General features: G+C 38.3%; 1 protein-coding gene across 1 annotated transcript in view; it reads right to left on the bottom strand.

Moving 5' to 3' along the window:
- srpk1b (SRSF protein kinase 1b) overlaps positions 1-14582 on the bottom strand; it is a 29071-nt gene extending 14489 nt beyond the window's left edge. Inside the window, exons 1-2 of the mRNA XM_084730875.1 lie at positions 14470-14582; positions 13767-13821 (exon numbers count right to left, since the gene is read on the bottom strand). Of these exons, the coding sequence (XP_084587001.1) occupies positions 13767-13821; positions 14470-14482 (68 nt within the window). The 5' untranslated portion in view covers positions 14483-14582. The remainder of the gene's footprint in view (positions 1-13766; positions 13822-14469) is intronic.
- Between the last annotated feature and the right edge of the window lie 337 nt (positions 14583-14919).

Raw genomic sequence — 14919 nt, 5'->3', positions numbered from 1 at the left:
TGGATATTGTTAAAAAAAATTACTAGCGGAAATATAAGATCTTGTCACATTAGTTTTTTAGAATATCTTGATGTGCTAAAAACAAACTTTCAAAACAAATTTCTTTTGATCGCTCATCAAAAAAAGGTCAACTATTTGTTTGGCTTGTTGCTTGCTTGGTAATGTTGTCTTAACATAAAAACCAAAGAAAGCCTACAGAAAATACTAAACCAGGACAGATCAGAGAATAAGTAAACAAGACCAAGAATCTAAGCAAACATTCCTGCACAGACACTGAGCATTTTTATCCCACTACCTTTAGATAATGAGTTCTTATGATGCTTCACTGTATTATTGCAGAGAGTTCATTGTGGTACATTAAAGAAGTAAAAACAGTCAACAGCATGAAATGCTGCTCTCTGCATGAAGTGCAGACAGATGTTTCCCCCCCATAATTTTTCTTCACATCATTACAAGCCTAAAATTATCACACGGTGGTCTATCATACAAAATTTTCAAAGCCATTTAAAGCAACTTGGTGAGACTTGGTGTGACTGAGTCAAACAGTAAACACTGGATGGTGCCGAGGAGGATTTGGAGCTAATTAAAGCAAGTCACATATTATCTCTTAAGCTATGGGAGGGTCTAAGCAGCTGTCTTTATCACACACTGTATATATACCCTCTGAGGAAAAGTGATTACTACTTTTCTGTCATTGCTTCTAAAATTAGAATTTGACAGTGGAGTAAAGAAAAGTCACTTTGATTGAGGATACTTGATCTTCTTACAAACAATGTTAAAGTCATTAGGATTAGCATGAGTTGCTAATCAGTTCATTGGCTTAGATCTGAAGCAGAAGGACCACTTTGGATGCATCTCAGGAAAAACATGCTTACTAAGCTGTGTCATGCTCAGCCGCCTGCAGAACTCAACTGTTTGTTACTGTTACCGTCCCTGAGGAGGAAAAAAGGCAATTAACGATGTGGATCTTAAGTCAGAGGTGCAGACAATAATTAATAAATTAGGTCCTCTGGGGTTTTTTGGGAGCCCGACCAATTCAGGTTTTTTTTTTTTTTGCTTCAGACACCAACATCAACATCAGAGAGTAAAAGTACATAAAAATGCTGCCATGCAGTATTTACGGCAACTTCTGTTTGCCTATCTGACAACATTTGATGTAAGCCAATAGTATCGGCCTGCTCATATGTCCGTCTGTCTAGTGTGTCTAGAAAGCATCCTCTTAGGAGAAAGGATTTTGATTAGCATTCTTTCTTTGTTCTTTCTGTGATTATTATTCTTCATATTCTCCCATCTGCTGTGAAATTTTCCTCTCAGTTCTTCAAAAAAAAAAAAAAAAAAGGTGTCACTGGAGTGGGAATACTGACAAGTTTTCATTTGCTCTGACTGTTTTCAACCAAAATAAAATCTGGGTCTCCCTCCACTTTACAGCAGTATTTAAGTATGATTGAGACTTAAGCAATTTCACAACTTGCAAGAACATTATCAGCACACACAATGTTGTAAAGGCAAAACAACACTACATACCGGTATGTTATGTCAGGTACTGACAGGGGTACGAGTTGAGAGATAAGTTAAAGAGTTGACCTGTGGCATTAAACACTAAACACTAAATATTACATACTAAATATAAAGTGCTATATGCCATTGCTAATAAATGTGAAAACATTTATCAAGGACAGATGAAAATAAAATGAATATCAGCAAACAAAAACTGACTGAATCTTTTCATGTTAATTGTAATGAAAATAAGACACAAAAGTGAGAAATTTTAACTGGAGGTAAAATCTTCACATTACTGAAAAGAAAAATGTAAGACCATTGACACATTTAAAAAACCTTTTTGTTGACCCTTGCATTCTAGTCACTAAATACAGACAGAATAGACTAGCTAATGTATATACTGCAGTTTTGTGGCATGGTTAATGTGAGGATGATACATTTACAATATATGAGCAGCAGGGCTGCAACAATTATTTTCATTATCGATTTATTGTTTAGTCTATAAAATGTCAAAAAAATGTGAAAAATGTTGGTTACAATTTTCCAGAACCCAAACTGACATCTTCAAATTGCTTCTTTTGTGCACCTTAGTGACCAAAACCCAAAGAGTCTTCATTTATTATCAAAAATGACAAAGAAACACCACAAATCCTTACATCTATGAAGCTGGAAGCAGTTCCTTATCAAAGCAGTCAGTAACAAATTTTCTTTAACTGACTAATCACAGCAGCTCTAATGCAGAGGTTAAAATACTTGGTCCTGAACAAAACAAAATGTTCATTGAGTTTTAAGTTAACTTAATATGTTAAATTGTATGTTGACTAAAAGTAGACAACAAAGTTCTGCATTTTTGTTACTAAAATTCATTAAAAACACAAGAATTAAGCTAAAAAAGTGGCACGTGGACCTTAGATCCCAGGATGTGGACTAGATCTAAATATAGGCACCAAATGCACAGAAAGTAGAAAGCAGAAAGAGAGATGGAGGGACAGGATGGAAGAGGTTAGAGGGCCAATGAGAGGAGAAAAAAGACAAATAAAGAAATACTAAGCTAACATACGTGACATATAAACAGAATCATGTTGAACCCAACATGAGGGTTCACACATTTAATGCCCAAAGACAGCAGATGACTATGCCATTCAAGATCGTGCATGCAACGTGCAAGTTTTTTTTTCTGACTGCGGCACATGGACAGTTGGTCAGAGATCTCTGATGGCCAGACAACATGAATATTAAACAAAAAGCAGGATACTTCAAGGACTTCTGCAGGGCTCCAAACACCTGGAGCTGTCTCAAGGCAACCTCAAACTGTCTATAGCTGTCACGCCTACCCACTCTCTCACACACACACACATATCCTGCGCTTACCTGCAAGATGCACGGATACCCATGGGATGTGATGGAGGAGTGGAGGACAGGAGAGAGTGTACGTGTTAAAAAAAACCTCTCATTCCATCCGCCAGGAGACAAAAAGAGCGATTAGAGGACAAAAACAGGGAAGGGAGAGGAATGGAGAGTGAAAAGTGGAGTAGAAGAGCAAGAGAGAGTGATCAGAGCTGATAAATGAAAAGCAGAAATTACAGAAGAGAGGAAGACGAGGAAAGAGGATGCGAGGATCAGACTGGAAGAGAAGAAAAAGAGGAAAAAGAGGAGAAATGCAAAGGCTCTGCTGTAGGCTGAGTACTGGAGCACCACTGCACACTCGTTGACTCTAACGCTCACTTTTTCTCTCTCTCCCTCTCTCTCACACATAGACTCTGTCTGACCGAGAACTCTCCTTGGCTGTCGTCAGCCTCTGGCCCGGCCCCCTTCACTGACAGCTGGGAGATGATTGGGTGATGCAGCCCAGCACTGCATTGCAGGTGAGGGACGACATCAGCCCTCCTCCTCCTTCTTGTCTGACCAAAACAACACCATTCCTCCTCAGCCCCTCTATCTGTCCATCATCATCATCACACATTCATCTCGAACGTCTTTCACTCATCTCTTTCTTTCACTTAAACAGCAATGCTGCTCAGACTGTTCATTATGTTATGTTATGCCCCAGCTTCTGTGGGGTTTGGTCTTCATGTTAAAGTGCTATGTGGTCCATGTGATGTGTTTCTGTTTCACAATCTTAAATGAATTAAACTAGGTGAAATTAATTATTAAAGTAAATTAATTTTTATTAGAAAATTTACTGAAATCCATTGCTAGATTATTTTTTTGTTTTTCAATCTGTACACAATCCTTGACTGCACATTATAGAAGCTTCAGAGGACAATCTATCACTATCGGAGGCATGTGCCCAAAATACTTGACTGCCCTCTCAACTGAATCATGGCCCGGGGTCTCATTTATAAACATTGTGTACACACGAAAGACAGCTTACGCCACTGTCTAAGGAAACGGTGGGATTTCTAAATAAACTTGACAGATAAATCTGCCCCACATGTTCTCACATAAACTGGAGAAACAAGAAACTGTGACTCAGATGTCACAAGAATAAATAGCCAGAAACAGGTTGAATGGTTTATATTTTGCATCTGAGCCTTCATTCACAGCATCTGCCACATGCCGCCACTCTAACACCTTTTTGCCATTTGTAATTTCCATACTGTGTCTACCAAACAACATCTTTTTTTGTCTCAACCTCCCAAACAAAAACTGTGAAATGTTGTTATTTTAGCTTTCTGTCTGCATTTGTCAAGACTGTCTTCATGCAGTCAGTAAGAATGAATATTAATAAGGGGTATTTCACTAACAAATTTTAGACATTATATGATGCTCCCAAATGGTATGCCACATTTTGAATTGACTGTGATTTATAGAGCAAAACTGGCACAGGGTGTGCCTACGTACTTCCTATGTCTCATCTGTATGTGACCTTTTGACATAGGCTTGGGTGGTATCAAGGTATTTTGGTATATAAGGCTATTAAGAAATCCCAACATCCCAAATGATTTTCAATACCAACATAAATACAGTTGCTCATCTTTCTATTAAACCGATAGGAGGATGGCATTTTGCAGTTTGCAGCACCAGCCAGCAGAGTTCAGTCTCTGTGCTGGTGGATTAGGCAGCGCGACTGAACTGAGAAACAGGGTGTCTCGGGGATAAAGTTACAGAACTAATTAGTAAAAAAAGAAAAATGCCTTTACCCTGGATGTATTTTAGGTTTAGTTGTGATGACAAAAGTTAACAAACACTGCAGGGTACTGATTGGTCAGAGTACAACAGTGTAATGAGTGTGTAACTTAAGCAAGCAAGCGAGCGAGAGGAAGACTAATTACTGTCTATGGTGGCAGAGAGAGATGGTGAATGTGTGCTGAGTGGAGGAAAAGATGAGCAGTGAAGTTGTCTGTCTGGCAGTAAATGTACAGTGTAGGTTTGAATTTGCCAGTGAATAAACACAGCAGCTACACAAGACCAAAGCTCCTCCTACCTATTTCCTGTATACCCTGGTAAAAGTCAGGAAGGTATAAAGGTATGAAAAATATATAAACCCCAAGCCCATTTTGAGGTGAATCCTATGCAGTTTTATAAATAACAGTCCTGGACTCTTTTTCTTATCAGTGCTTTAGTCATGTAATGCCGTTCACTGATTAGATTCCCTTGCTTTGTTCATTAAACAGAGCTCAATTTTTTGCTTGATAAATGATAAGCCTTGCACTGTTCTTATGTCTGAGCTGAGGAAGAATCAAATAAACACCTCCTCATGCAGAGGAAATGTCCAGCATCAAGTACCAATCTGAGTAAGTTAGTCATTCACACCTTGGTCAGTAACACGTCATTAAATGATTATTATTAGTTTTGTGATGCCAGCAGGGGAGCCTGATGGTGATGTTGCTCTCCTGATAAGCACATAAGTACATCCAACCTTTTAATCATTTTTAGTTTGCTATACTCTGTTTAACTTCTTTTTACCACACTACAGTCTTATTCTCATAAAAGCCCTTCTATCATAAACACTATGATACTTGCATGAGACAGTTGTTTCCAGTTTGTCTTTGTATACTGTATCTGTCCCTATCAAATAAACCATAAGTAAAATACATAAATGGTGCAGAGCAAATTTAGACCAGACTGACCGATAAATTAAAGCAACAGAGTGCAGTCGTTTCTCTCAAGATTTAGTTTTTGTGACTGTTGTGAAATCTACAGCTTCTGCAGATAAGCAGCACCTGTGCACCAAATGACCAGATGCAGCCATGCTCTTGTGCACTGTGGGAACTACTGTATTTGGTCAATATAGTCCACTGTCCATATTTATGAGTAAGTGACAAGCAGCATTTTCTCTGGGAATTACTTTACCAAAGCGTACCTCAAGTAATTACTCACACTACTCCTAAGAACACGTCTTTGCATTATTTGAGACAGACTTCATTTACTGATGCAGAGAAGGACTACATGGAAGCTGTATGCACCAGTACTATGCAACGGCAACAGACACGCATTAGCGCAACAAAATAAAATCCAAAGAGCATGAAAGTCTAAAATAAAATCCAAAACAGTAAATGGGGTTGTCCTACATTTTATTCAGTGTTTCTAAAAACTCCACAGCTGTCTTACTTTCATGTTGTGCACGTGATGTATTTACCAACCAACCTGCTGTGCTCAGTGGTTGTACACAGCACCTCAGAAATTCAGTCCTCCTCTCAGCAAAGACTTGGTTCAGTTTTGTAACTTTGAACAAATCCAAGTGATTTGTATACAGTCCTGGCTTGTTTGTTAGTTAACAAGATACAACATGTAAGATTTGTTATATGTTTACAGCTTGCATTAAAATGTGTTCTGGGTGATCGGATCAAATCAGATAGTGCCTTGACTACATGAAAGCACATGTGTAAATGCACCCAAGAAACCCTGAGGATGGATTGTGATCCAATCATCCACACCGCTTCTGGAGGTGGGGGACGCACTGTGACCGCATTAACCACAATGCACTCGCGTTTTCACTCCACATACAACATCAGTATGGGGGAGGGAGCTTGGCAAGTTTGTCGCTAGATTTAGCAACTTTTCAAACTCTCTCAGCAACTTAATTTCTACAAAGCAATAAGTACAACTTTAGAGGCTTCTGCCAACAGTCAGTGTGGCATAAGAGTTTGTGATTATTTGGCTTAAGATTTCTCTGTGTACCTGTTACATGGCTGGTGATGTCTTTCTCACTGCATCCTACACAACTTTATGCAAAGACTGCATGACATCATCAACATGCAAATGAGCATATGATGTCCTCTGGTGACTTTTGCAACTAGTGCTAGCTAATTTCATTGTAGAAAACTTAACAGCACTGATCCTGAATGTATCTCAGTGTGGACAGTGTTGACACATTAATAGCAGGTGTAAACATAATCAGGTCAAATCATTTCCAGATACAGTCTGGATATAAGATGCATTTTAATGCAAAGCGTAAAGGGAGCGTTAGACAATAAAACTTTTCCATAGCAAAAATGTTTAAATTGCATAGCCAGTGAAGCACAGGTGTAATAACAGCTGCATCAGTTTCAGTGGATCGGTTTCAAATGCCCTGCTATTGTGCTGTCTCACTGGATGGACTTATATAATTAACAGAACAGAGCTCTCATTAATGTGATCAGTTATACTTTTTTTCCCTCTGTGAGCGGATCATGGATTTTTATTATTATTATTTTTTTAACTAATGAAATAATGAAATTTAAAAATGAAAACAAAAATCTGCTTTTTCCCCACAGGAAGCCAGTTCTTCATCTAACACATCATCACACTATCAGGACACTGGTAACTGAAGAGGATCTGAATTTTCTCTTTTGATCATGAAAGACCAGTTACATTTCATTGTTAAGTTAGAAAACAAACACACCGAGACCCTCTTTCTCTCTCAAAGATGAGCACAAGCTAAAGTAATATAATGTAAAACAACACTAATGAAAACACTGGACCAAAAAGAGGGATTTGTGCATCATGTTGCATTTGTGCACAAAGATATGAACTGCAACCAACAACAACAATCCTAATGCCCACATTTAACACAGTCCCTGCTTTCCTTCAATGAATCTAGTCTTTCTTCATTTTGGTTTTTTACACACACCTTTAAACCATTTTTATAAGCTGATGCTGAAACTGTCATGCACACAAAGAGCCTAATAAATGGTGTTAATAAATGCTTTAACTGCAGCATTTAGGAAAGTGACTGTGTCAGTGAGTGCTGCAATCTAATACAGAAGCACAAGCACTTGACATCTCCATCACTCCTGTGCACACATCTGACATGACAGAGTGTGTCAGTGTCTCTTGGTTTCTCCTGGCTGCATTGTTTCCACCCATCCAGCCCCATCACATCCTAGAGCAAAATAAACACATAGTCGCGGGGATGGAGAGTGGCCAGAAAGTTTACATCCTCCTCCCCCTCCCCTCCCTCTGGTTAAAAATCAATGCCAAGTGTCTCGGCAGCAGAATAAAACAGCAGCATTAGGTAAACGGCACTGAGGGTGCAGTGCACACAAAGTGTAAATGATTGTACTGCAGCACCTTCACTTAGGCACCAAAACACCTGCTGAAAGTGTACACGTGTCATACAAGAGATGTCTTTTACTTACTGCCTGTAATCTCCTTCAAATTAGGTTTCATTTTCTATATTATATACTATATTCTGCAGAATACTATCTAAATAAAGACAGTGTTTCATGTCATAAGCAAAGTTTAATGTATACAGAGGGCCTGCATGAGACTATATGACATAATAACAATGGTGGAAAGTAACTAATTACCTTTACTACTGATTACAATCTATACATTTCTGCTACCTTATAGCTCTACTCCACTACATTTCAGATACTTGTACCCGAGTTACTTTGCAGATTGAGATTAATAATGTAAACTATGTACTACCATAGGTTAAGTTGAGGGAAATTCACAAGCTACCCATCAGTCTATAATTACAGGCCTCACCTTTACCAGCTTTAACATTAAAGTGATGAACACATTAATGTATCATGAATTATAATAAAATAATATTCATTAGGACTGAACAATTTTGAAAAAATACCTAATTGTGATTTGTCTGATGTTGCATGTGTAATATGATTAACATTATTAGAGGGTATGATCATGTTTAGATCATTATTTTCATTTTCATTGAAAAACATACTAAAATGATTTTGTGACTTTTGCAGGACAGTACTAGGGTTGGCCAGAATGTCAGTGAATGAAAAAATGAAACATGGGTTTACTCTAACAGCAACATCCACCTGATTTACTAAATGAAAAACAGCTTAAAAGTCCTGTCCAATTTTCTATTAATATCCCAACATACATATACAACCAAATTAACAATATCATCGTCCATCATAATGTTTCACTGTGGACATCATTAATGCAAATTGCCACGCCAATTCGGTAAACAATGCCCAACCTCTGTACCAAACAAAGATGTTTTATTAAGTCTGTAGAACAAGATGTATAGGCTAGGACATTTCTGCAGCACAATATTCAATCTAAAATGGTATTCTGACACATATTTTGCCCTCAACAATTATTGTGCCTCCTGCAATTTGAAAATTGCAGTATGCAATATTGTGATTTTGATAAAAGTTTAGCCCTAATATACATTATTCTGGAATTAATCATTCTACAGAATGAGTATGCTACTTTTACTGGTGGTATATATTGAGTGCAGGACTTTGATTATAACTAGGAATAGGTATCAAGAACTGGTACTAAACCAATACCAGTTCCTGACTAGTCAGTACTGCAAAATTGATAAGTTCCTGGACAAACAATACTGGTATTCATGTACTGTTACATAAAAAGTGTGCCCTCATTTACTAAATTTCATGAAAATACAGTGAAAACTAATAACTCAGAAAACTATTTGACTTGTAATTTCTGCAACAAAAAGTAATAATAAACTAACTGTTGAACCTTTTCATATCTTCTCATCATGTCTTCTCCTCATTTGTTTTCCCCAAATTCTGGCAAATAGTAACAGTACTGATAAGTACTGGTATGGATAAGCAGTATCTGTATCAATATCGTTATCAATGACAATCCTGACAATACCCTTTCCTACTTGTTATAGAAAATTTCTACACTGCAGCCATATTACTTTTACTTTAGCCAAAGATGTGAGTGCTTCTTCCATCACTGCATAATAGGAGAGAGAGACAGAGGACACTACAGCTTTGTATATAATACAGCACCGATTAAACCACTGCAGGTTTTCTTAGTTCACAGACACAAAACTCTCTTCACAAAAACCAAACATCTTCCAGGCCTGAAGCAACCTCTTCACAATCAGCACAAACAGAAATATTTATAGATTTCTGCTAACTGAGGGAATAGGGAAAAAAGAGAAGTAGTTAACCTGCAGGGTGAGGTCAGAGAGCTGGAGAGGGACATGGAGCTGTAGCCGGCTGCAGATGATAAAAGATTTGACGGGTTATGTAATGAACTGCAGCTATGGCTTGGAGAGGAGAGAGAGATAAAAAAAAACAAAATACAACAGAGAGCAACTGTGCTGGTAAATACTCTTCAATACTGGCTATTACTGTGCAATCATTCATTCATTTCAGTCCCAAAATGAAAATCTGAGATGCAGAGACTTAGAGAAACAAGTGGTTTCACGTCTGAAGTGATGCCAAAAAAAAATGATACTGTGATGGAGAAATTCAAGAAAGAAGGGGTGGGCGATGAGCCCTTTGAAAAGATGGCAGCACAAATCCACCAGGGACATCGTCAGTTCTGTTCTGCTCACTTACACACACACTAACGCAAAACACAAGTAGGATCAGTTCATCAATAAGTCAGCCCAACTCTATGTAAACACACATACACACCAAAAACAAACACCAAACAGCAAGCATGAGACAAGTCTGACTTGTACATCTCTTTTCTTTCACCCTCAAACACAAACATGAGACTTCCTTGCACTACTCACTTGCATGTGAGACCGCTGGCTAGCTTCACCACAGCTGTATTGATGGAGAAGATCCAGTCCAGGAGCCACATGACCCAGAGGACAACAGGCTAAAGCTATGTTACACACCAGTCTATATTGAACTAACTTGGCAGAAGAAGTGCCACTTGGACCAGGTCGTTCTCCTCTCCCCCAGCTCTTCGACCAAACAGTGGCTGCTGCTTCCTCTCAGCACAGCAGCCACAACAGAGCGACTAACACGAGAGAGAGAGGGGGAGGGAAGGAGCATGATGGGTGCAAGGGCAAGAGAGAAAGAGAGAGAGTATTTATGCTTGGATGCTCGCCACTTGCTTGATGATTATGGACAGAAAATCTGCATTTTCTGTCAGCATTTTATGACAGACTTTTAAATCCGCTGTTCTGTTCAGGAATAAACTTTAAATTACTTTATCACAACAACTAAGAGAAACTGTAGCACACTAACAGCTGTAGAGACAAACCTTACAGATGTGAGTGCTAATGTAGGATGTGATTTGGCTGCTGTGTTAAAGCCATGCAGTTATTTAAACTAATAAAAGTACAACCTTTGGACAGCCCTGGTAAGCTCTGAGGCTGCTGTATAATGTAGTAATAGTCACCACTTCGTTTGGGGAAAAAAAGCTGGCAAAGGAAAAAGGAAAATATCGCATATGACGTATAAACATAAATATACCTTTAGCATTTTATAATTTACTATTCTCTTCCACCATTAGTGAATGACAAGACTGGGAACTAGGATGAAGAGATTACCTGCAGCACATTCAGACCCCTTCGCTGTTCACATTTTATGTTGCAGCTTTAGGCTAAAATTGGGGATGCACAATAAATATCAGGGCTGAATTATTGTTCGATAATTGAAAATTTAAATTATTTTTTATTACAATCGTGAAATCCAATATCCAATAAATACGAGCAATAATAATATCTCATTAATCTGATTTGTTGTAATAGTGATGTTAATTAGACTTGGTTCAGTCAGAGCTACAGAATATCAAATCATCTATCAACATCTTATTGGTATTAGCAATAACAAGCAGGTTGAAAACAAACTATATCATGCATCCATAGTTTATTTAAAATTCATTTTCCCCCCATCAGAACACACTCAATATCCCATCATGACAATAAAAAACTGTCATTTTTTTAAAGTTTTTGCAAAATTCCTACAGAGAAAAAAATTGAAATAACAAGTATTCACACGATCCTTAATTCAGTACTTAGTTAAAGCACCTTTGTTTGAGATTACAGCCTCAAGTCTCCTTGCAAACCTGCATTTGCCAGTCTTCTTTGCAGATGCTCTCAAGTTTTGTCAGGTCGGAGATAGTCGGCAGACAGCTATTGGACACGTTTTACAAGTAAGATCCCTGTTTTAATGCCTTTCTTTATCATCTGTGACGTGAAAACTAGACTTCCACCAATTGTGTGGCACATGCTCTCACCACCAACTGCTGACATGATATTATGCAGGTGATGAGCCATGCCTACAGACATGATGCTTTGAATTGAGGCCAAGCAGTTCAATATTGGCTTCATCAGACCAGAGAATATTGTTTCTCACAGTCTAAAAGTCCTATAGGTGCTTTTCTTGCAATCTACAAAAGGGCTTTCATGTATCTTTCACCAAGGAGGGTCTCACATCTACTCATTCTGTCATAAAGTGCACATCAGCGTGCGTTGCAGTGATGGTTGTCCCTCTGGAAGTTTCTTCAATCTCCGCACAGGATCTCTGGAGCTCAGCCAGAAAATACATCTGGATCTTGGTCACCTCCCTTATGAGGGCACTTTTCCCATGATGGTAAGTTTGGCCGAGTGTCCAGGTTGTTCTAAATATCTTCCATTGAATTGTTATGGAGGTCACTGTGCTCTTGGGAATTATCTATGGCGCAGATTATTTGTAGCCTATGCAGCCAATATTCAAGCCTCAACCCTAACCCTAACAATCTGGTCTCTGAGCTCTGCAGGCATTTACCTCGACCTCGTGGCTGGGGTTTTGTTCTGCTATGCACTGTCAGCTGTGAGACTTTATATAGACAGGTGAGTGTTTTTCTAAATCATGCCCAGTCAATTGAACTGACCAGAGAGACATCATATATTTCAAGTATAAAAGTCCACAAAGGGAGGAGAAACGAAATTATTTACATATCCAGAGATCTGGAGGGAAAGAGTAAGAGAGAAGCTCAAGACTGGCTGCCCCTCATGTCACACCTGACTAACTAGTCACAGCCAGAGAGAGCAAGAGACACTGGCACTGTTGGCATAAGAACCGTGGACTGCATTATTCTGAGCAGCATGCATGGGAATGAATTACAATATAATATATTCTAATATATTTCTTGCCTTTTCCCTGGTGGTCAGAATAAGTCACTAAATTTCTTGCCAGCTGCCAGCCCATCAAAATATGTCTGACCATAATTAGCCTGAGGTAACATTCAGATAAATTCAAGTGTCAAAACATGAATAAACACAATTTCTGATGGGGCAAAAGCCATTCATTTATTCCACGTTACTTTACATTAATTCATAGTTCAGAAACTTCTTAATGATCAGGATGGGCAATTAAATTTGTTGTGTTACAGAAATGCAATATGGCTCCTCTTTGCATGGTTGATGCTAAATAATCATTGCAATAGCAAATCTGCAATCTGTTTTGGACACTACAAAAAAAAGTGCATTAATTAGAGCATCACCTTATTGGACTGTCATATCAACCAAAATGTTCATTCCTGGCCAACAGCAACATTTCATTCTAGAGCCTTTATTGGCCGATAACATTGACTGTTATGTTCATTTTATGGGCTATGTAACTCCAGATGATTTTCACACTACATCATGCATAACTAAATAATTATCCTAATAAATTCAGGGAATTTATAAATTCCTTGGAGTCCACTTTAAGGAATCTTTGAGAGCAATTAGTAAAATGGCTCATATTATAGAATATCAAGCACTCAAACTACTCGACAACATTGTGCTGGCAAACATGCTTTGAAGTAGAATTAAATGACTTTCTTATAATCCATAATACACTACTCAGTACTTAAATGTCAAAGACCTGCCTTTACATTTATGAAGTTATTTTATTGTCTCTTAGCTTAAAATGTAAAGGGGCTGCAAGTCACAAATGCACCAAAAGCTCCTTCTTAACAACACACACCAACAGTTGCATGATGTTAAGTGGGACAACTTCTTATCATATCATTCGGTTCTGACTGATAAAAGTTGCCATGTTTACAGCCAAGTACAGCTGAGCAGTTCTTACAATGAGTGAATCTCCTGCTGTGTTTACGGACCACAGAGAGTAAACTGTTACATCAACGAAGCAGGAGGTTGTGGTTTTACTACTTACTTTTTGCCAGGTTTCCTGGGCTTTGTCCTCTTCTTCCTTGCTTGCATTGCGAGTACTAAAAAGTAGAGAGAAAACTGTTATATATAATACAACAGCTTACTGAAAACCTCGCAGACAGTGTGTTGTTGCTCACAGCAGTTGTGTCTGTTATTTTTATAGAAAGAGTACAAGGTGTGCCCCGGGTTCCAGGTGTAAAAACTCGGGTTACATGAGCTCTTCTGGGAAGCTAGCAGGTTACTTAGCTGGAGTAACAGCCTTTCTAAAAGCTGAGTAAACCGGCCTGAGCGGTGCGTTGCCTCATATTAGAGTCATTTTAAGTTAGCTGCTAACAGAAACGAGGTGCTTTTCACTGTCAATATCACACATGTACTCTTTATTATCATGCCGAGCCGTGGTACATTTGTTAACAGTTTTAGGAGCATTGTGGCTTATTTTTTACTCTGACCTAAATAAAAGTTTGACACATAACTTGTCCACGATTAGATGCTAGTTTGATGGCTACAGCTAGCATACCGTTAAAACACACATACACACACAGAGCGGAGCGCATGGTGCACTTTTACTTTTTATCAACTGTTATCTAGCTTGTTACAGTTGTTAAAACCATCATGATAAGTCATTTGGTGCGTAAATGTTTTACAGAAAAGCGTGTATCTTTCTGGTATTACATATGAAAAGCATTGAGGAGTAGTTACCACGTTACCTTTTCTTTCCATGCTGGTAACCAGTCTGGAGATAAGCTGCGTTCAGGAACAGTTGGAAATGTCGGAACTCTAAAGTGCGCGAAAATGAACGACCCAACACAGTAGAGTTGTAGGGGGCGGAGTGTGTAGAAAGCATCGATGGTACAAACTGTGAACAGCTAACCTAGTCCAGTAGAATTTGTGACATGTGGTCACTGATGAAAGAGGTACTCAGATCTTAAACTTAAGTTAAAGTGGCAATACCACAGTATAAAAATTGCCATCAAAGTATACATCAAGTACCAAAAGTAAAAGTATTAATTATGCAGGATTGCCCATTTGAAAATAATACATTATTGAATTATAATTACTGAAGTATTAATGTGTCCACAACGTTTACAGATATGTGTATATGACTTTTCTGTTACTTATCTTTTGTTTTATCAATCGGAATATAACTTAAGTTATCA

This window comes from Lutjanus erythropterus, chromosome 2 (genome assembly GCF_056507025.1).
Source record: "Lutjanus erythropterus isolate fLutEry1 chromosome 2, fLutEry1.hap2, whole genome shotgun sequence".
Taxonomy (NCBI): Eukaryota; Metazoa; Chordata; class Actinopteri; order Lutjaniformes; family Lutjanidae; genus Lutjanus; species Lutjanus erythropterus.
Note: the sequence above shows the minus strand (reverse complement) of the source record. Positions and strands in the feature narration are given on the sequence as shown.